Here is a 16,625-nt window from a genome sequence, read left to right on the forward strand (position 1 = left end):
TAAAAATAAAGCACTGCTTCAGAATTCTCTCCCAACTGCATATGGACAAAATGATAGTGAGGTGGCACCGTGTGAACTCCGCTCTGTTTTGGAAAAAGAGTCAAATTTTAATATGGCAACACGAGAAATGTGTAGGTTTTACTCAAAATTCGACACTCATGACGCTTCTCTGCAAGTTACAAAGGGTTACCATGTCAAGCGAAAATAAATCGCTGCACTTCCAGCAGAATTCATTTTAGATACTAACTTAATGTTTATAAAAATTTGAGCGTAGGCTTCAGTTTAGAGCGGCTCATCCCCTCCATCGCTTGGCATTCCCCCTACAGCGCCTGCTCATAATCCCCACCATTGCCTCTCTCCCCGCACGTTTGCCAGCCGACTGCGCATATACCGGCCATGGTATTCTGCGCCGACTCTAATGGAGGTGAGGACATGCTGCTACCTGGCATGGCACCAAGTAGCTACCACAGAACGAGAAGTGACTGAAGCACAACAGGGCGTAGTGCATTGTCTGAGGCCGTTTTAGAACCCAGGAAGTGAGCTTAAATCGCTAAAATCATAATCCATGTTGCTAACTCTGCAGGGAGGCTGTTACATTTGTATAGCGTGCGCGAGGACTTCTTGAACTTAAGGGTTTCCCTATTTCGACGTGAGCACATGTAGAATGTGTCCCCCTTTGTGCCTATGTGAGCCATCGACAAAAGTTTGAGCAGATACAGGTTTTTCCAATATCGAACGCCATATTGGGATTTTTATAATATATGTGATTTATGGCAATAACATGATTATAATGGTAATACTGTCAGCCATTTATTCACAAAACGTTGGTAGCGTCAGAAAGTCGCGATAAATTAATTTCATGGGATAGATCAGCATATAAGATTTCTGTACTTGCTTAACATACATGCAGTCTTCCCTGATTCCAATAATTCGATTCGTAGTTTCATTAGCTGTTAAAATCTGTGGTCGCTGTTTAGATGAATTGATTTATAACTAGCTATTCATTAACATGGACTGGATGTAATGGTTAACTTGGCCTCACCAATGTGAGATGAATCGCTCTGGAAAGACTATAATCTACACCCTTAGATGTAAAGTATATCCGAAGTAAAGTTTAATTTTAAAGTCTAAACGCATCGCCACTCGACGGTTTGACGTAGATAACGCTGCCCGATTCTGTGGTCTAGTAGTTGTTGGCGTTGCCCTCTACAAATGCAGCGATCTCAGGTTTGATACAGTGTCTGACAATTCTTGATACAAGTAATGCAGCACGAGTATTACTGAACGCCATAGCATTCAAAAAGTTATTGTAATCAAATGACTTAACTGCACTCATTGAGCCTATTACAGTCATGTAACTATATTTAATTACAAACATTCTCATTTATCATTGGTGGAGCAAAAAAGGATACGAGAAGCTCAGACAGTATTGTCAACGCAAACCAAATATTGATTTTTCAAAGATAAATCACCCACAATCAGGATGAATACATGTTCTCCTCGCTTTATCAGCAATCATATTTCTAAAGGACTCTTCAATGCCACAGAGGCATATGAATCACTCTCTCAAGCTTCGATTAAATTAATAATTATTTCATCGAAAACTCGTTGATGCAAGAATGCAAACAATCGTCCAGGCATGAAACACGTGGCATATTGGACCGCCACAACAGAAGGAAATTAACAACACAATTTCTGTGCGGACTGGAAACATTTCACCAAATGAGAGTGTGATGAGTTCAATAAGCCTACTATCGAAAGGAATAAGGTTCAAATGGTTCAAATGGCTCTGAGCACTATAGGACTTAACATCTGTGGTCATCAGTCCCTTAGAACTTAGAAATACTTAAACCTAACTAACCTAAGGACATCACACACATCCATGCCCGAGGCAGGATTCGAACCTGCGACCGTAGCAGTCGCGCGGTTCCCGACTGAGCGCCTAGAACCGCGAGACCACCGCGGCGGGCAAAGGAATAAGAAAAATCCGATTATGTGCCATGTGCCCCGGAAACCAACCACATCACTCAACAACGAGTGTTAAGTCTGAACACAGTTAAATGCACATTAAATATCTGAAAATGCTCCAAACAATACAATGCCAAGGTGCGCGATACGAGCCAGAATCTCACCGTACATGTATAAACCTTGGTCTGAGAATGATCCACGGAAAATAACTTCGAAACAAGCTTATACATTACTGGTCCATAGGAGATACGTAGCACTTGCAACCGCATACAGGATAAACCAGACCGAAGAAGACTGTTTTGTGTGGTTTAAAAGGCCTGTACACCGTGATACACGTGGCTGCTCTCGTCTGCCATTGCTCAGTGCCGCCATTCGCCGATGTGTCTCACTTCAAATATCCCTCCCTCGTTTGTAAAAGACTGTGACACCTTAAATAATTGACTACTTGATACAGAACCATAGTTAGAGGATGACTGAGATGCAGAATACATTGAAAGAAAATTGTTCTGAAAGTTGTCATAGAGAGAAGCAGCTTTCAATTGTCTACAAAAATTATTTCAAGTCTGACATGTGTTTAAAATATATTGATATATTTGCAGAGTACTTACCTTCGGCGTATGTGCGTCAGCAATGATTAATAATTTATAGATGTGTGTGATAAAGCAAATGAGTGTGAACAGTATAAAACAGCTTTCTATCAAGAAATAACAATGAAATTTACAATAGCTTCAAAACTAAATTATGAAGAATACTGGAGCGTGATTATTTAATTGAGCTGGAAAATATATTTGTGTTCATAAATGGCGAACGTAATTCACGTAGGTCGATAATTTCTATGTAATTTGTCCATGCTTAAAAAGGCTGCCATGACATTTATGTTGACAAACAGAACTCACAACATGAGAATCAGAGAATTTGTAGTACATAAACGACATTATTAAGAACTGATGTGAAGGTGAACTATTGTTGGCACTAAGGACAAGCTAAATAGCTTGAATGGACACGACGGACTTCGTTCCCCATCCTTTCCTAATCTGATGGGACCGATGACCTCGCTGTTTGGCAACCAACCAACCAACCAACCAACCTAAGGACATGACAATGAAAATGTTGTGACAAACATCCTAGGCATCATCTCTGGCCACGAATATGTTTCGTTCACATTATTTTAACAAGGCAGTCATTCAAAGTTTCAAAATGTTTTTGAAAAATCATGATTTGTGTACTAACTGTATGCCACTTTATTAAACCCACGCAGATTACACAGACCATACCCGCGTATAAAAAAATACACAAATCACAGGACATCTGTAAAACAGTATGTGTGAGCTTAATGCTTTCCTGCATTCTGTTGTTTTGATGCAGCTAGTCTTTAGCGTTGATGTACATACAAATTGTCATGATGCGAGACACGTCTTGGAATTAAAATCGTTTTTTTATACCTGAGAACTGTTTTTCACTGGAACCGTTTTTAATAAAGTGACAAGCAGCTATTACGCAAATTATAATTGTTCCAAAACGCGTTAAGTCGTTTCGAGAGTCTCACAGATTAATATCGTAGCTGTAGAACGTAGGAGTTTTATTTACCTAAATATTGAAATCACTTTTTATTGCTAATAATTAGTCAAAATTAATAACACGGAAGTAAGATGGATTGCCATTAAGGAATGAGGCAGTTGTAACACTGAATGACTTTATTTCTCCATTTTATCAACATAAACAAAAGCCCCTGAGATCATTCTTAACGACATATTTTGTCAGTACAGAAATAGAGTTCTCTACTAGAATTATTTCGAACAGTAGTAAATGTGGAGACATTTATTTCACATTTCTCCTAGGATTTACTTTACCTAACGTAACGAATTTCATTCCGCAAGTACAACGTAGTGAACACACTGTAAGCAATGCTATTCCGCAACGGACAATTAATGTAACAGGAAAATTTCTAGTGAAAGTAGCTTTTCGAGGTGACACTTTCATGTGCAGAAAGTGCCACGGGTATCTAAGGAGTGCTCGTAGTGTACTGCAAATATAACCAACATGAAATAGAAATCTTCACGTGATGTAAGTATAACGACTTTTGCTTGCACGTAGACTGAAACTTTAATGTTGCATCGGTTTCCCTGTTTTAAACATTTGTTTATTATTAACAACAATAGTGAGTAATTGTTGCTGCTATAGGCGCAAACGGAGAAAAATTTACTTGGCAAAGGTAATTGTTGCAAGGGTCTAATCCGAGTTATCATACCAGAAAGAGGTGGTTTATATGTTGATTAATATCGAGACAAAGTGTAATAAGGAGTTAATGTCGTAGGGATATTTCACGTGTCTGCATTTTTACAAGACAAGTACCAGATAAATTTCGGTGGTGTGTTGTCAGTCAGTTCATTACATACATATTTCGTTACATGCATATTTCGACCAGTTTTCACCTACAAGTAAGATTTATGAAAAACAGTGTGTAAGTCATTACCTTCGGATTACACAGATCTCCAAAGAATGTCGCATATTTTAAAGTAGCCACAATAGTCATGGACAATGAGTATGTACGATTAATAGATTAGTTCTTGAAAACCGTTTCGTCCGTAAAAATATTTCATTGTGTGGTAAATTGATAATTGGAAGCATATGATAGCTCCAGATTAAATATTTTTTCTGCACTGTTTCACTTTGGTGTGGTATGAGGCCATGTTAAAACACAAACTCGGATATATGATCTGGTGCAGTATTAAACCTAAAAATAGCTGTGATCTGGTGCAGTATTAAACCTAAAAATAGTTCTGCTTTCTTTCCCTATAGCGGAAGAATTAGTGACGTCTTATCGCAAGTAAGTCAAACGCTCTCGCCTTTATCTCTTATAAGGCAAAATCATTCCAGATATAAATTGGAAATTATTAAGATGCCTAGGAAGTGCGATTACAAAATGCACGGCGCTTTGAACGGGATCTGTCTGTACGAGCGATGTCACGACATCCAAAATCCTCACAGTGCTTACGGATCAGCCTTACGCCGCACCGCAGTCATGTGACTTTCGGGATCGGTTTATGTAGGTAACAAAAATTAATTTCTGGCCAATTGAATTTTCACTCGATGGATATTCGTTCCTTGCATGTCTAAAGTTGAATATGAAATTTACAAAAAATTACCGAATTCTCAGCATTAGCTGTAGCTTTGCAACTGACTAACAAAATTTTAAATTGTAGGGTGGTTTTTTTCGTTTTCATTCAGAGGAGTCCTGTGTCTCAGGGCGCTGCCTGAGCGACCGACAGATCGTCTTAGTAGTAGGACAACTGTTTCGTCACGACTTGTTAATAGCAAACAGACACGTAGCGCTGTAACCAGTCCAGTAACAGGAACAAAGAAACATATTTTTATTTTTAGGCAAATTAATATTGCAACCAGGACGTAGGAAGTGTAAACTGTCCGTGAAGACAACCCCGGTTGATTTAAAAGGAAGCGTCTGTCCCCGGAGACGGCAGAGTGTGAAGGTGAGGACGGGCGCTGGCTAGGGCCGCATGGAGTCGAGTATCCAGGGCACGTAGGCGGCGACGCGCGTGTAGACGCCGGGCCAGCCCGCCTGGCCGCACTGGCGCGGGCCGTACGACACGACGCCCGCCACGTGGTGCCGGTTGACGCCGTCGACGGCGCCCACCGCCATCAGCGGGCCACCGCTGTCGCCCGTGCACGAGTCCTTGCCCTCTTGGCCGCCGGCGCACAGCTGCGTCGCGTAGCTCACCTGCAACATAGCGAGCAAACATTGTGCTCAGTCTACATCTGTGTAATTACTCTGCCATTCACAATAAAGTGCCTGGCAGAGTGTTCGGTGAACCGCCTTCGAGCTGTCTCTCTACCGTTCCACTCTCGAACGGCACGCGGGAGAAACGAGCACTTAAATTTTTCTGTGCGAGCCCTGATTTGTCTTATTTTATCGTAACGGTCATTTCTCCCTCTGTAGGTGGGCGCCAACAGAATGTTTTCTCAATCGAGGAGAAAACTGGTGAATGACATTTCGTGAGAAGATACCGTCGCAACGAAAAACGCCTTTGTTTTAATGATTGTGTGGCGAAATAAATAAAAAATAATAATTTATTGATTTTTTGAAAAGAGAAAAAAATAATGGATATGGAACTGTAAACTTTTGAAAGGCTTTTTTTACGGACTGTATTGACCGGCTTGAATGCGGACAAATTCAGTGCTGCGTGAAATTTTCCTGTAATATAATTTACAATTCCGATTAATTACATTTTTGAATTCTACGTCATTGTTGATTTAGTCAGTGTTCTCACCTTAGACGTAGAATTAGTTCTTCTGCCACAATATCAATTCATTAGTCGCCATCGATGTTGTTCTCTTTGTTGACCGTGTGTATCTACCTAAGTCGGCATCGGCTTACTTCATGAAGACGGTGAAAACCAAGGAATACAATGCTACGTCGCTTTAAATAATTCTCGTAAAACTTAAATACTTCTCACTACTTTTTATTCACAAGACAATAAGACAATAATTTCGCTCTAAGCACAACTTTATTTTTAGATATCATTACTGTAACCCAAGTCTCATGATGTAACATTGAAATTAGAAACCTTGTATGAAAGAATGAACAAACATAATGACGTTGATACACTCCACCCAGAGCGGTATTCAGGGTACTTTATTACGCCACAACCAGTTTCTTTTCAGGTTAAGTAAAAACTGTTCGAACTCATGATATCGAATTAATTCTGTAAGAATTGGTTACGAAGACTACCTGTACGTGCGAATTTTCAGTGTCACCCTTTAACGTGCATTGCAACGAAACCGGTTGTGGCATAATAAAGGCACTATAAAGTAGCTGTGGTAGTTTTTATTAAGGTTAACACGGATCACCTGTGGAGCACAGAATAATCATGATTTAACAAACATGTAACTCTCCTTGTTGACGCAATGTTTTGCTAATGTAAGAGTTAAACAACTCGACTATAACTGCTCGTATAATTACAATATTAAATGTTGGATAAGTAGAGTAAAATACATTGTATGTGAAACCTGTACGGAGTTGTGCTGCCTCGAAACTTACCAAGTCACGCACTAACCCGGGGAATTAATCATACTACAAAATAAAAGTAGCAGGAAATCACAGGCGGCTGTGAGCCTAGGTTGTTTTCTCACTCGGTGAAGGGAAAGACATACCGTGGTAGCCGCAAACCGAAAAGGAACAAGAAAAATCCACATTAGATGCAAATTCAAATATTATTTTTTGTTTCTTACTCCAGCGTCCAACGCTGCCAGTCGCATTGCAAACAGGGACATGGAGGCGTCAAATGGAGAGCAAAGAGGTGTTGTTCGTTTTCCGACAGCGGAAGGAATAGGAGGAACGGTAAATTCACCGACGAAAGTCACAAGTGTACGGAGTAACATTGCATGTCCGTTGCAAGGGTCAAGGAGTGGCACAAGCGCTTCAGGGATGGACGGGAGTTGTTAGCCTGTGATGCACGGTCTGGAGCAGCACAGTGCATTACCGATGACATTGTCCAGCTGGTGGATGCATTCATTACACAGGACCGTCGGGTGACAGTTGTCAGATTGAGTGTCGGAAGTGTTCAGACACCATCATGAAGGAACGACTGCACAGGTGCAAAGTGCGTGCTCACAGTCTTCAACCATACCAGGAAGCATGTTGAGTGCTTGCTCATCTGCAGCGCTATGCTCGGGAAGGGAGTGCGTTCCTGGCACGAGCGGTGGCTGGAGATGAGTCATGGTGTCACTTCGAACCAGAATCAAAACGACAGAGTCTCCAGTGGAAGCATCCAGGGTCATCACCACAAAAAAAGCCAAGGCTATCCAACACGAGTGCACGAAATGTTGTGCTGAAGTTTTTCTTTGATCAAGAAGGCCCTCTTCTGATTCACCTCCTGCAGCGCGGAAAAACAGTGAATGCCCAGCGTTACTCGCATACCTTGACCACCCTTCGCCAAGCGGTTAACTCAAAACGACCAGGCAGTCTCAGCCATGGGGTCATTCTGCTCCACGACAACGCAAAGCCTCATATGGCCAACACAGTCGCGGCACTCCTGCAGAAATTCAAATGGGAGGTTCTCGGCCACCCTCCATACAGTCTGGACCTCTCTCCATTTTTGACCCCCTTAAAAAGGTTCTGAGGGGCAAACTATTCACCTCGGAAGACGACGTAAAGCTGTATGTGCGGAACTGGTTAACATCACAGCCCCGGGAATTTTATGAGACAGCCATTCACCCCCTTGTGTCACAGTGGGACGAGTGTCTCAACAGCCAGGGTCAGTACTTTCTAACATACAGGTACTGGTTTCTGTAATTATGCCTCCGGCTCGTTTCTTTTTGAACTCTCATAACAGTTAATTTGAGGTTCCGTTGTGCGTTGTACCATCTATGACAAAGACACTGAACTTTGCGCCTGCACAACTGTTTCACATAAGTTTTTGAATAAATATCTCTGAACGTGGCAAAAAAATAATCAGTGGCTTCAGATACTTTTGAGCCCCCTGTAAATTACTATGAAATTTTGCAAGTTACATTGATGACGAAAGTTTTTTGATTAACAGGTTTGAACGTAGCGCAAAACAAACAGCGTTTCGATACTTTTGGGCACTCTATAAAGTATTTTGAAATATTGCGCGTTAGACCCTTTACCTAAGTTTCTCGCCGAAAATGATGCTAAAAAATGTTATATTTTTGTAGTGAAATTTACATAGACTAGATTTTGTTTGATTTTTTCCCACTTCCACTTCTGTACTATATATTACAAAGACAGAGATATAAAATATTTACTAAATGAGGTAAAATTTTAAATGTGCCCACTTTTTATGCTGGAAATGTTGTAAGGAAGGATACTTCCAAAAACGGCTTAGAAATTCAAATATTTGTATGTGTGTATGTGTGTGTGTGTGTGTGTGTGTGTGTGTGTGTGTGTGTGTGTGTTTGTGGCTTACGAGAAGTTTTCGACAAATAATGCTGTGAGTAATTGCTGTGAATAATTTATAACATGGAGAGGAATGGGAAAAAATGTATTCTGCACTGTTATTGATAGCGAAAGTTTTACACTGTGATTGGCTGAGAAAGACTTCCCATCGTCCGGCATCTCGCAAATTTGCCACCACCCGCCACTATTAATTGTTTTAAATATGCCGCCCATCCATATTTTTAACATTTTCAAATCTTCCTCCATCTGCCACCTTCAATTTTTTTAAAAGTACTTGACATCCGTCATCTGGATGACGTTAGTGAAAAAGGGAGTGTGGCTTATGACGTCACTATGATCAAATCATAGGCTAGGGGCTTACCTTGAACCGTAACAAATACAAAAAAATTGGATCTTTTTGAGTAGGTGTGCCAAAATTGCAGTAGCATTCCTACTGAAGAGATTACGCATCAAATTCAAAACAAATGGAACTTCATACTCTCGAATAGAAGACATGGTTGTTGTTGTTGTTGTTGTGGTCTTCAGTCCAAAGACTGGTTTGATGCAGCTCTCCATGCAACTCCATCCTGTGCAAGCCTCTTCATCTAAGACTAACCACTGCAACCTACATTATTCTGAATCTGCTTAGTGTATTCCTCTCTTGGTCTCTCTCTACGATTTTTACCCTGCACGCTTCCCTCCAATATTAAATTGGTGATCAATTGATGCTACAGAATGTGTCTTACCAACCAATCCCTTCTTCTAGTCAAGTTGTGGCACAAATTCCTTTTCTCCCCAATTCTATTCATTACCTCCTCATTAGTTATGTGATCTACCCATCTAATCTGCAGCATTATTTTGTAGCACCACATTTCAAAAGCTTCCATTCTCTTCTTGCCTCAACTGTTTATCGTCCATGTTTCACAACCATACATGGCTACATTCCACACAAATACTTTCGAAAATACTTCCTTGGACTTAAAACTGTTCTCGATGTTAACAAATTTCTCTTCTTCCGACTCGCATTCGGTAGGACGACGGTTCAATCCCGTGTCCGGCCAATCCCGTGTCCGGCCATCCTGATTTAGATTTTCTGTGATATCCCTAAATCGCTCCAGGCAAATGCCGGGATGGTTCCTTCGAAAGGGCACGGCCGACCTCCTTTCCTAATCCGATGAGACCGATGACCTCGCTGTCTGGTCTCCTCCCCCAAAACAACCCAACCATCTTCTTCCGAAACTTTTTTCTTGCCGTTGCCAGCCCACGTTTTATATATTCTCTACTTCGACAATTATCAGCTATTTTGCACCCGAAATAGCGAAACTCATTGCTACTTTAAGTGTCTCATTTCCTAATCTAATTCTCTCAGCATCGACTGATTTAATTCAACTACATTCCACAATTTTCGTTTTGCTTTTGTTGGTGTTCATCTTATATCCTCCTTTCAAGACACTCTCGATTCCATTCAACTGCTCCTCCAAGTCCTTCTCTGCCTCTGATAGAATTAAAATTTCATCTGCAAACGTCAAGGTTTTTATTTCTTCTCCGTAGATTTTAAATCCTACTCCTAATTTTTATTTTGCTTCCTTTAGTTCTTGCTTAATATACAGATTGAATAACGTCGAGGATAAGTTTTAACCTTGTCTGAGTCCCTTCTCAAACACTGCTTTCCTTTCGTGCCCCTCAACTCTTACAACGACCATCTACTTTTTGTACAAACTGTAAATAGCCTTTCAGTCCCTGTATTTTATCCCTGCCACCTTCAGAATTTGAAAGAGATGATTCCAGTCAACGTTGCCAAATCTTTCTCTAAGCCTACAAATGCTAGATACATAGTTTTGTCTTTCCCTAACCTATCTTCTGAGATTAGTCGTAGGGTCAGTATTGGTTCGGGTGTTCCAACATTTCAACAGAATGCAAACTGATCTTCTCCAATGTTAGCTTCTACCAGTTTTTCCATTCGTCTGTAAAGAATTCTAACGGAATGTTGTCTACTCCCAGGGCCTTGTTTCGAGTTAGGTCTTGCAGTGCTCTATCAAATTCTTCACGCAGTATCATACCTCTCATTTCATCTTCATCTACGTCCTCTTCCATTTCCATAATTTTACCCTCAAATACATCGGCCTTGTATAGACTCTGTATATACTCCTTCCATCTTTCTGCTTTCCCTTCTTTGCTTAGGATTGGTTTTCCATATGAGCCCTTGATATTCATACAGGTGGTTCTCTTTTCTCCAAAGGTCTCTTTAATTTTCCTTACCCCTAGCGATGTGTGCTTCTACATCCTTACATTTGTCCTTTAGCCATTCCTGCTTAACCATTTGCACTTCCTGTCTATCTCATTTTTAAGACGTTTGTATTCCCTTTCTCACGGTTCTTCACCGGATTTTTATATTTTCTCCTTTGATTAGTAAAATTCAATGTCTCTTTTGTTATTTAAGGATTTATACTAGCCCTCGTCTTTTTACCTACTTGATCCTCTGCTGCCTTCACCATTTCATCTCCCATAGCTACCCATTCTTTTTCTACTGTAGTCCTTTCCCCTGTTCTTGCCAATAATAAAACCCTAATTCTTCCCTTCTGAAATTCTTTACAACCTCTCGTTCTTTCAGTTTATCCAGGCCCCATCTCCCTAAACTCCTACCGTTTTGTAGTTACTCCAGTTTTAATCTACAATTTGTAACCAATAAACTGTGGTCAGAGTCTACATCTGCATCTGGTTCTTAAATTTCTGTCTTACCATTATATAATGTATCTGAAACCTTTCCGTGTCCTCATGCCTCTTTCATGATTCTTAAATCAAGTGTTAGCAACGATTAAATTATGTTCTGTCAAAATTCTAGCAGGTGGCTAACTCTTTAATTCCTTTCCCCCACTCCTGTTTCACCTACTACGTTTCCTTCTCTTCCTTTTCCTACTGTTGAATCCCACCCCCTCCCTCCCTCCTCCATTACTATCAAATATTCGTTTTTCTTAACTATCCGAATAATTTCTTTTGTCACATAATACATATCTTCATTCTCTTCATCATCTGCGGTGCCAGCTGGCATATTAATTTGTACTTCTGTGTTGGACGTGGGCTTCGTGTCCGTCTTGGCTACAACAATGCGTTCACTATGCTGTTCGTAGTAGCTTATCCGCGTTCCTTTTTTTTTCATTATTAAACCTACTCCTTCATTACTCATATTTGATTTTGTATTGATGACCCTGCATTCACCTGGACAAAAGTCGGGTTCCTCCTGCCACTGAACTTTATTAATTCCTATTATATCTAACTTTAACATATCCATTTCCTTTTTTTCAATTTTCTAACCTACATGCCCGATCAAGGGATCTAACATTCCACGCTCCGATCCGTAGAACGACAGTTTTGTTTCTCATGATAACGATGTCCTTCCCGTCCGGAGATCAGAAAGGGGGACTATTTTACTTCCAGAATATTTTACCCAACATGAAGCCACCATCAACCATCATTTAACCATACATTAGAGCTGCATGCCCTCGGGAAAAATAACTGCTGTAGTTTAGCCGTTCTCAGTACCAGCACAGCAATGCCGTATTGGTTGATGTTACGAGGCCAGATCAGTCAATCATCCGGACAGTTGTCCTGAAACTTGTGAAAGGGCTGCTGCCCCTCTTCAGGAACTATATATTTTTCTGGCCTGTCAAGAGATATCCCTCGGCTGTCGTTGCACCTACGGTACCGCTATCTGTATCGCTGAGGCGCGGAAGCCTGCCCACCAACGACATGGTCCACGTGGAGGGGGAAACAGTAGATTAGAAATAATTTTTCCATCATGGAAAACTATCTGAAGTTTTCCATACATTAAGATTTCCTTGGAACTACAGTATTCTTACATAACAAAATTGATGTTGAAACCGAAAATTTTCTAATAACGGAAAACTGTCCTCCACTTAGCGTTCGAACCAGTCTATTTTCCTCTCTCATTATAATCCAGGACCTCGACTACAGTGCAGACACTTTCGATATCTACATCTACTATTTTGTCTCTGAGTCTAATCCAATTCGCTTGTGGTCTTTTTGGCAGGAGGAAAGGATAAAATGGACTGCTACGACGGTCTTTATCGCTCTAGTTTCCTACTATTCTCTTATTTACAGTAAGGCCCGATGTTTATCTGTTTTCTGATCAGATTTATAATTCTGTTTATTACTTATACGAAGAGTTTATGAACTAGAGATTGCAACTACTAATGGCTTACATAGTTTCACTCCCAGAAACATCAGTGAAACTTTACTCCTGCATAGAAAGGTAAGATTATTGAGTTAACAGGTAGGAAGATTCCAATTTTGGCCAGAAACTGAGGCGACGTGTCAAATAGAGACAAATATGTTACGAAATTCTTGAGTAAAGAGCAACGGATGCAACCAAAACAACATCGGAACTGGTCTCGTGACGATCAGATGAGTTTTCTTCTGAGATGACAATAGTTTCGGTATTCGAAATTCTACCGCGTTCACTCTAATGTAAGGAAGGAATTATCCGAATGGGACGGAAATCGGTATTTGTACAATTGGGCGATTGATTCAAAAGGAGAGCTTTGCAATCTGAGCAAATCAGTAACGCGTTGGTCCACCTCTGACCCATTGCAAGCAGTTGTTCGGCTTAGCATTGGTTCACAGAGTCGTTAGATGTCCTCATGGGGAATCGTGGAAAATCGTATCCAGCTGGCGCTTTAGATCGTCAAAATCTCCAACTGGTTGGATCTCAGTTGGGGAGAGATTCGGCAACTTTGCTGGCCAAAGCAGGGTGTGAAAACCACAAAGACAAGCAGTAGAAACTCTCGCCGTGTGCTGGCGGACACTATCCTGCTGAAACGTAACCCCAGTACAGCTCGCCATGAAGAGCACATCGCTGGCACCCTCACGGCACAGCGGCACGTCGACGATATTCTGTACCCCCTTTCGTTGTTCTCTATGGCAAGCCATCCTGGGCTTACATTTCAGCGAGTAATGTCTACCCCCACAGGGTGACACTTCCTACTGCTTGTCTCCGTGCTTGCCAAACCATGCCTTGGCCAGCAAGGTAGCCGGGATCTCTCCCCAACTGAGAACGTTTGGAGCATTATGGGCAGACTCTCCAACCAGCTCGGATTTTTAACGATCTAACGCTCCGATTGGGTAGAACGTGACACGATATCCCCATGAAGACATCCAACAGTTCTGTGAACCACCGCTAAGCAGAATAACTGCTTGCATAATGATCAGAGGTATACCAACGTATTACAAAGCTCTTTCTTTTGAATGAACAGTGCATTTTTTCTGAAATTGTAATCATTTGTTTTTCTCTACATGTACATCACATCTACAGGTTTCTGTCCTATAGGATAATTTAATCGTGGTGAGTCGCTTTTTTGTCTTAGAATTATTATTAATATGTCTCCAGGCAGACAAATTGGTTATTTCATCTGGACTTTTGCCACACATCTGAACTTTTCAGTTTGCCATAGTTTCTTTAGAAAAATGTTTAATTAATAGGTGTATTATGAATATACAGGGAACTAATTTCACGGACTTTAATTTTCATTAGCAGATGGTGCATTTAACCCCTCCGGATCGCCGTGCGTGTTAAAATGCCGCTTCTGGGACAAAATGTGCACCGATCACGTATCTAGTCCACTTGGCGGATTAACGACGAGGGTCTACATCTACATCTACATATATACTCCGCTAGCTACCAAGCGGTGTGTGGCGGAGGGCATAATTCGCACCAAAGTCGTATTTCCCCCCCTCTGTTCCACTCGCGGATCACACGAGGTAAAAACGACTGTCTGAACGCCTCATTACGAGCTCTAATTTCCCATATCTTTGAATGGTGATCATTGCGTGATTTGATATTTGGTGGTAATGATATATGCTCTACATACCCGGTGAAGATCGGATTTCGGAATTTAGTGAGCAGCCCCTTCCGTTTAGCCCGCCGTCTACCTGCAAGTGTTACCCACTTCAAACTTTCTATGAGATTTGTAACACTCTCGCAATGGCTAAGTGTACCAGTCATGAATCTTGACGCTTTTTTGGGCCTTCTCAATCTCTTTAATCAGACCCAACTGATAAGGGTCCCTTGCAGACGTACAATACTCTAAGACTGGAGACTGGACGAAATAACGTATTGTTCAAGCTATTTCCTTTGTTGAAGGACTGCATCGCTTCAGGATTCTACCAATAAACCACAATCTAGAGTTTGTCTTACCCGCTACTTATGTAATCTGATCATTCCATTTGAGATCATTTCGAATAGTCACACAAAGGCACTTGGCGGATGTTACCGCTTCCAAAGACTGAGGATTTATATTTTACTCGTACATTACTGGGGATTTTGCCTTGCTATACGCAGTAGGTTACACCTACTACACTACTGGCCATTAAAATTCCTACACCAAAAAGAAATGCAGATGGTAAACGGGTATTCATTGGACAAATATATTATACTACAACTGACATGTGATTACATTTTCACGCACTTTGGGTGCATAGATCCTGAGAAATCAGTACCCAGAACCACCTCTGGCCGTGATAACGGCCTTGATACGCCTCGGCATTGTGTCAAACAGAGCTTGGATGGCATGTACTGGTACAGTTCCCCATTCAGCTTCAACACGATACCACAGTTCATCAAGAGTAGTGACTGGCGTATCGTGACGAGCCAGTTGCTCGGTCACCATTGACCACAAGTTTTCAGTTGGAGAGAGATCTGGAGAATGTGATGGCCAGGGCAGCAGTCGAACATTTTCTGTATCCAGAATGGCCCGTACAGGACCTGCAACATGCGGTCGTGCATTATCCTGCTGACATGAAGGGTTTCGCAGGGATCGAATGAAGGGTAGAGCCACGGGTCGTAACACATCTGAAATGTAACGTCCACTGTTCGAAGTGCCGCCAGTGCGAACAAGAGGTGACCGAGACGTGTAACCAATGGCACCCCGTACCATCATGCCGGCTGATACGCCAGTATGGCGATGACGGATACACGCTTCCAATGTGCGTTCACCGCGATGTCGCCAAACACGAATGCGACCATCATGATGCTGTCAACATAACATGAATTCATACGAAAAAATGACGTTTCGCCATTCGTGCACTCAGGTTCGTCGTTGAGTACACCATCGCAAGCGCTCCTTTCTGTGATGCAGCGTCAAGTGTAACCGCAACCATGGTCTCCGAGTTGATAGTCCATGCTGCTGCAATCGTCGTCGAACTGTTCGTGCAGATGGTTGTTCTCTTGCAAACGTCCCCATCTGTTGACTCAGGGATCGAGACGTGGCTGCACGATCCGCTTCAGCCATGCGGATAAGATGCCTGTCATCTCGACTGCTAGTGATACGAGGCCGTTGGGGTCCAGTACGGCGTTCCGTATTACCCTCCTGAACCCACCGATTCCATATTCTGCTGACAGTCATTGGATCTCGACCAACGCGAGCAGCAATGTTGCGATACGATAAACCACAATCGCGATAGGCTACAATACGATCTTTATCAAAGTCGGAAACATGATGGTACGCATTTCTCCTCCTTACACGAGGCATCACAACAACGTTTCACCAGGCAACGCCGGTCAACTGGTGTTTGTGTTTGAGAAATCGGTTGGAAACTTTCCTCATGTCAACACGTTGAAGGATTCGCCATCGGCGCCAACCTTGGTGAATGCTGTGATAAGCTAATCATTTGTATATCACAGCATTTTCTTCCTGTTGGTTAAATTTTGCGTCTGTAGCACGTCATCTTC

At 41.7% G+C, this 16,625-nt stretch overlaps 1 protein-coding gene across 1 annotated transcript in view; it reads right to left on the bottom strand.

The window, feature by feature from the left end:
• Positions 1-3,644: 3,644 nt before the first annotated feature.
• Positions 3,645-16,625, bottom strand: part of LOC126352754 (serine protease easter-like) — a 137,894-nt gene continuing 124,913 nt past the window's right edge. Inside the window, exon 8 of the mRNA XM_050002711.1 lies at positions 3,645-5,704. Within this exon, the coding sequence (XP_049858668.1) occupies positions 5,474-5,704 (231 nt within the window). The 3' untranslated portion in view covers positions 3,645-5,473. The remainder of the gene's footprint in view (positions 5,705-16,625) is intronic.

This window comes from Schistocerca gregaria, chromosome 1, assembly GCF_023897955.1.
Source record: "Schistocerca gregaria isolate iqSchGreg1 chromosome 1, iqSchGreg1.2, whole genome shotgun sequence".
Taxonomy (NCBI): Eukaryota; Metazoa; Arthropoda; class Insecta; order Orthoptera; family Acrididae; genus Schistocerca; species Schistocerca gregaria.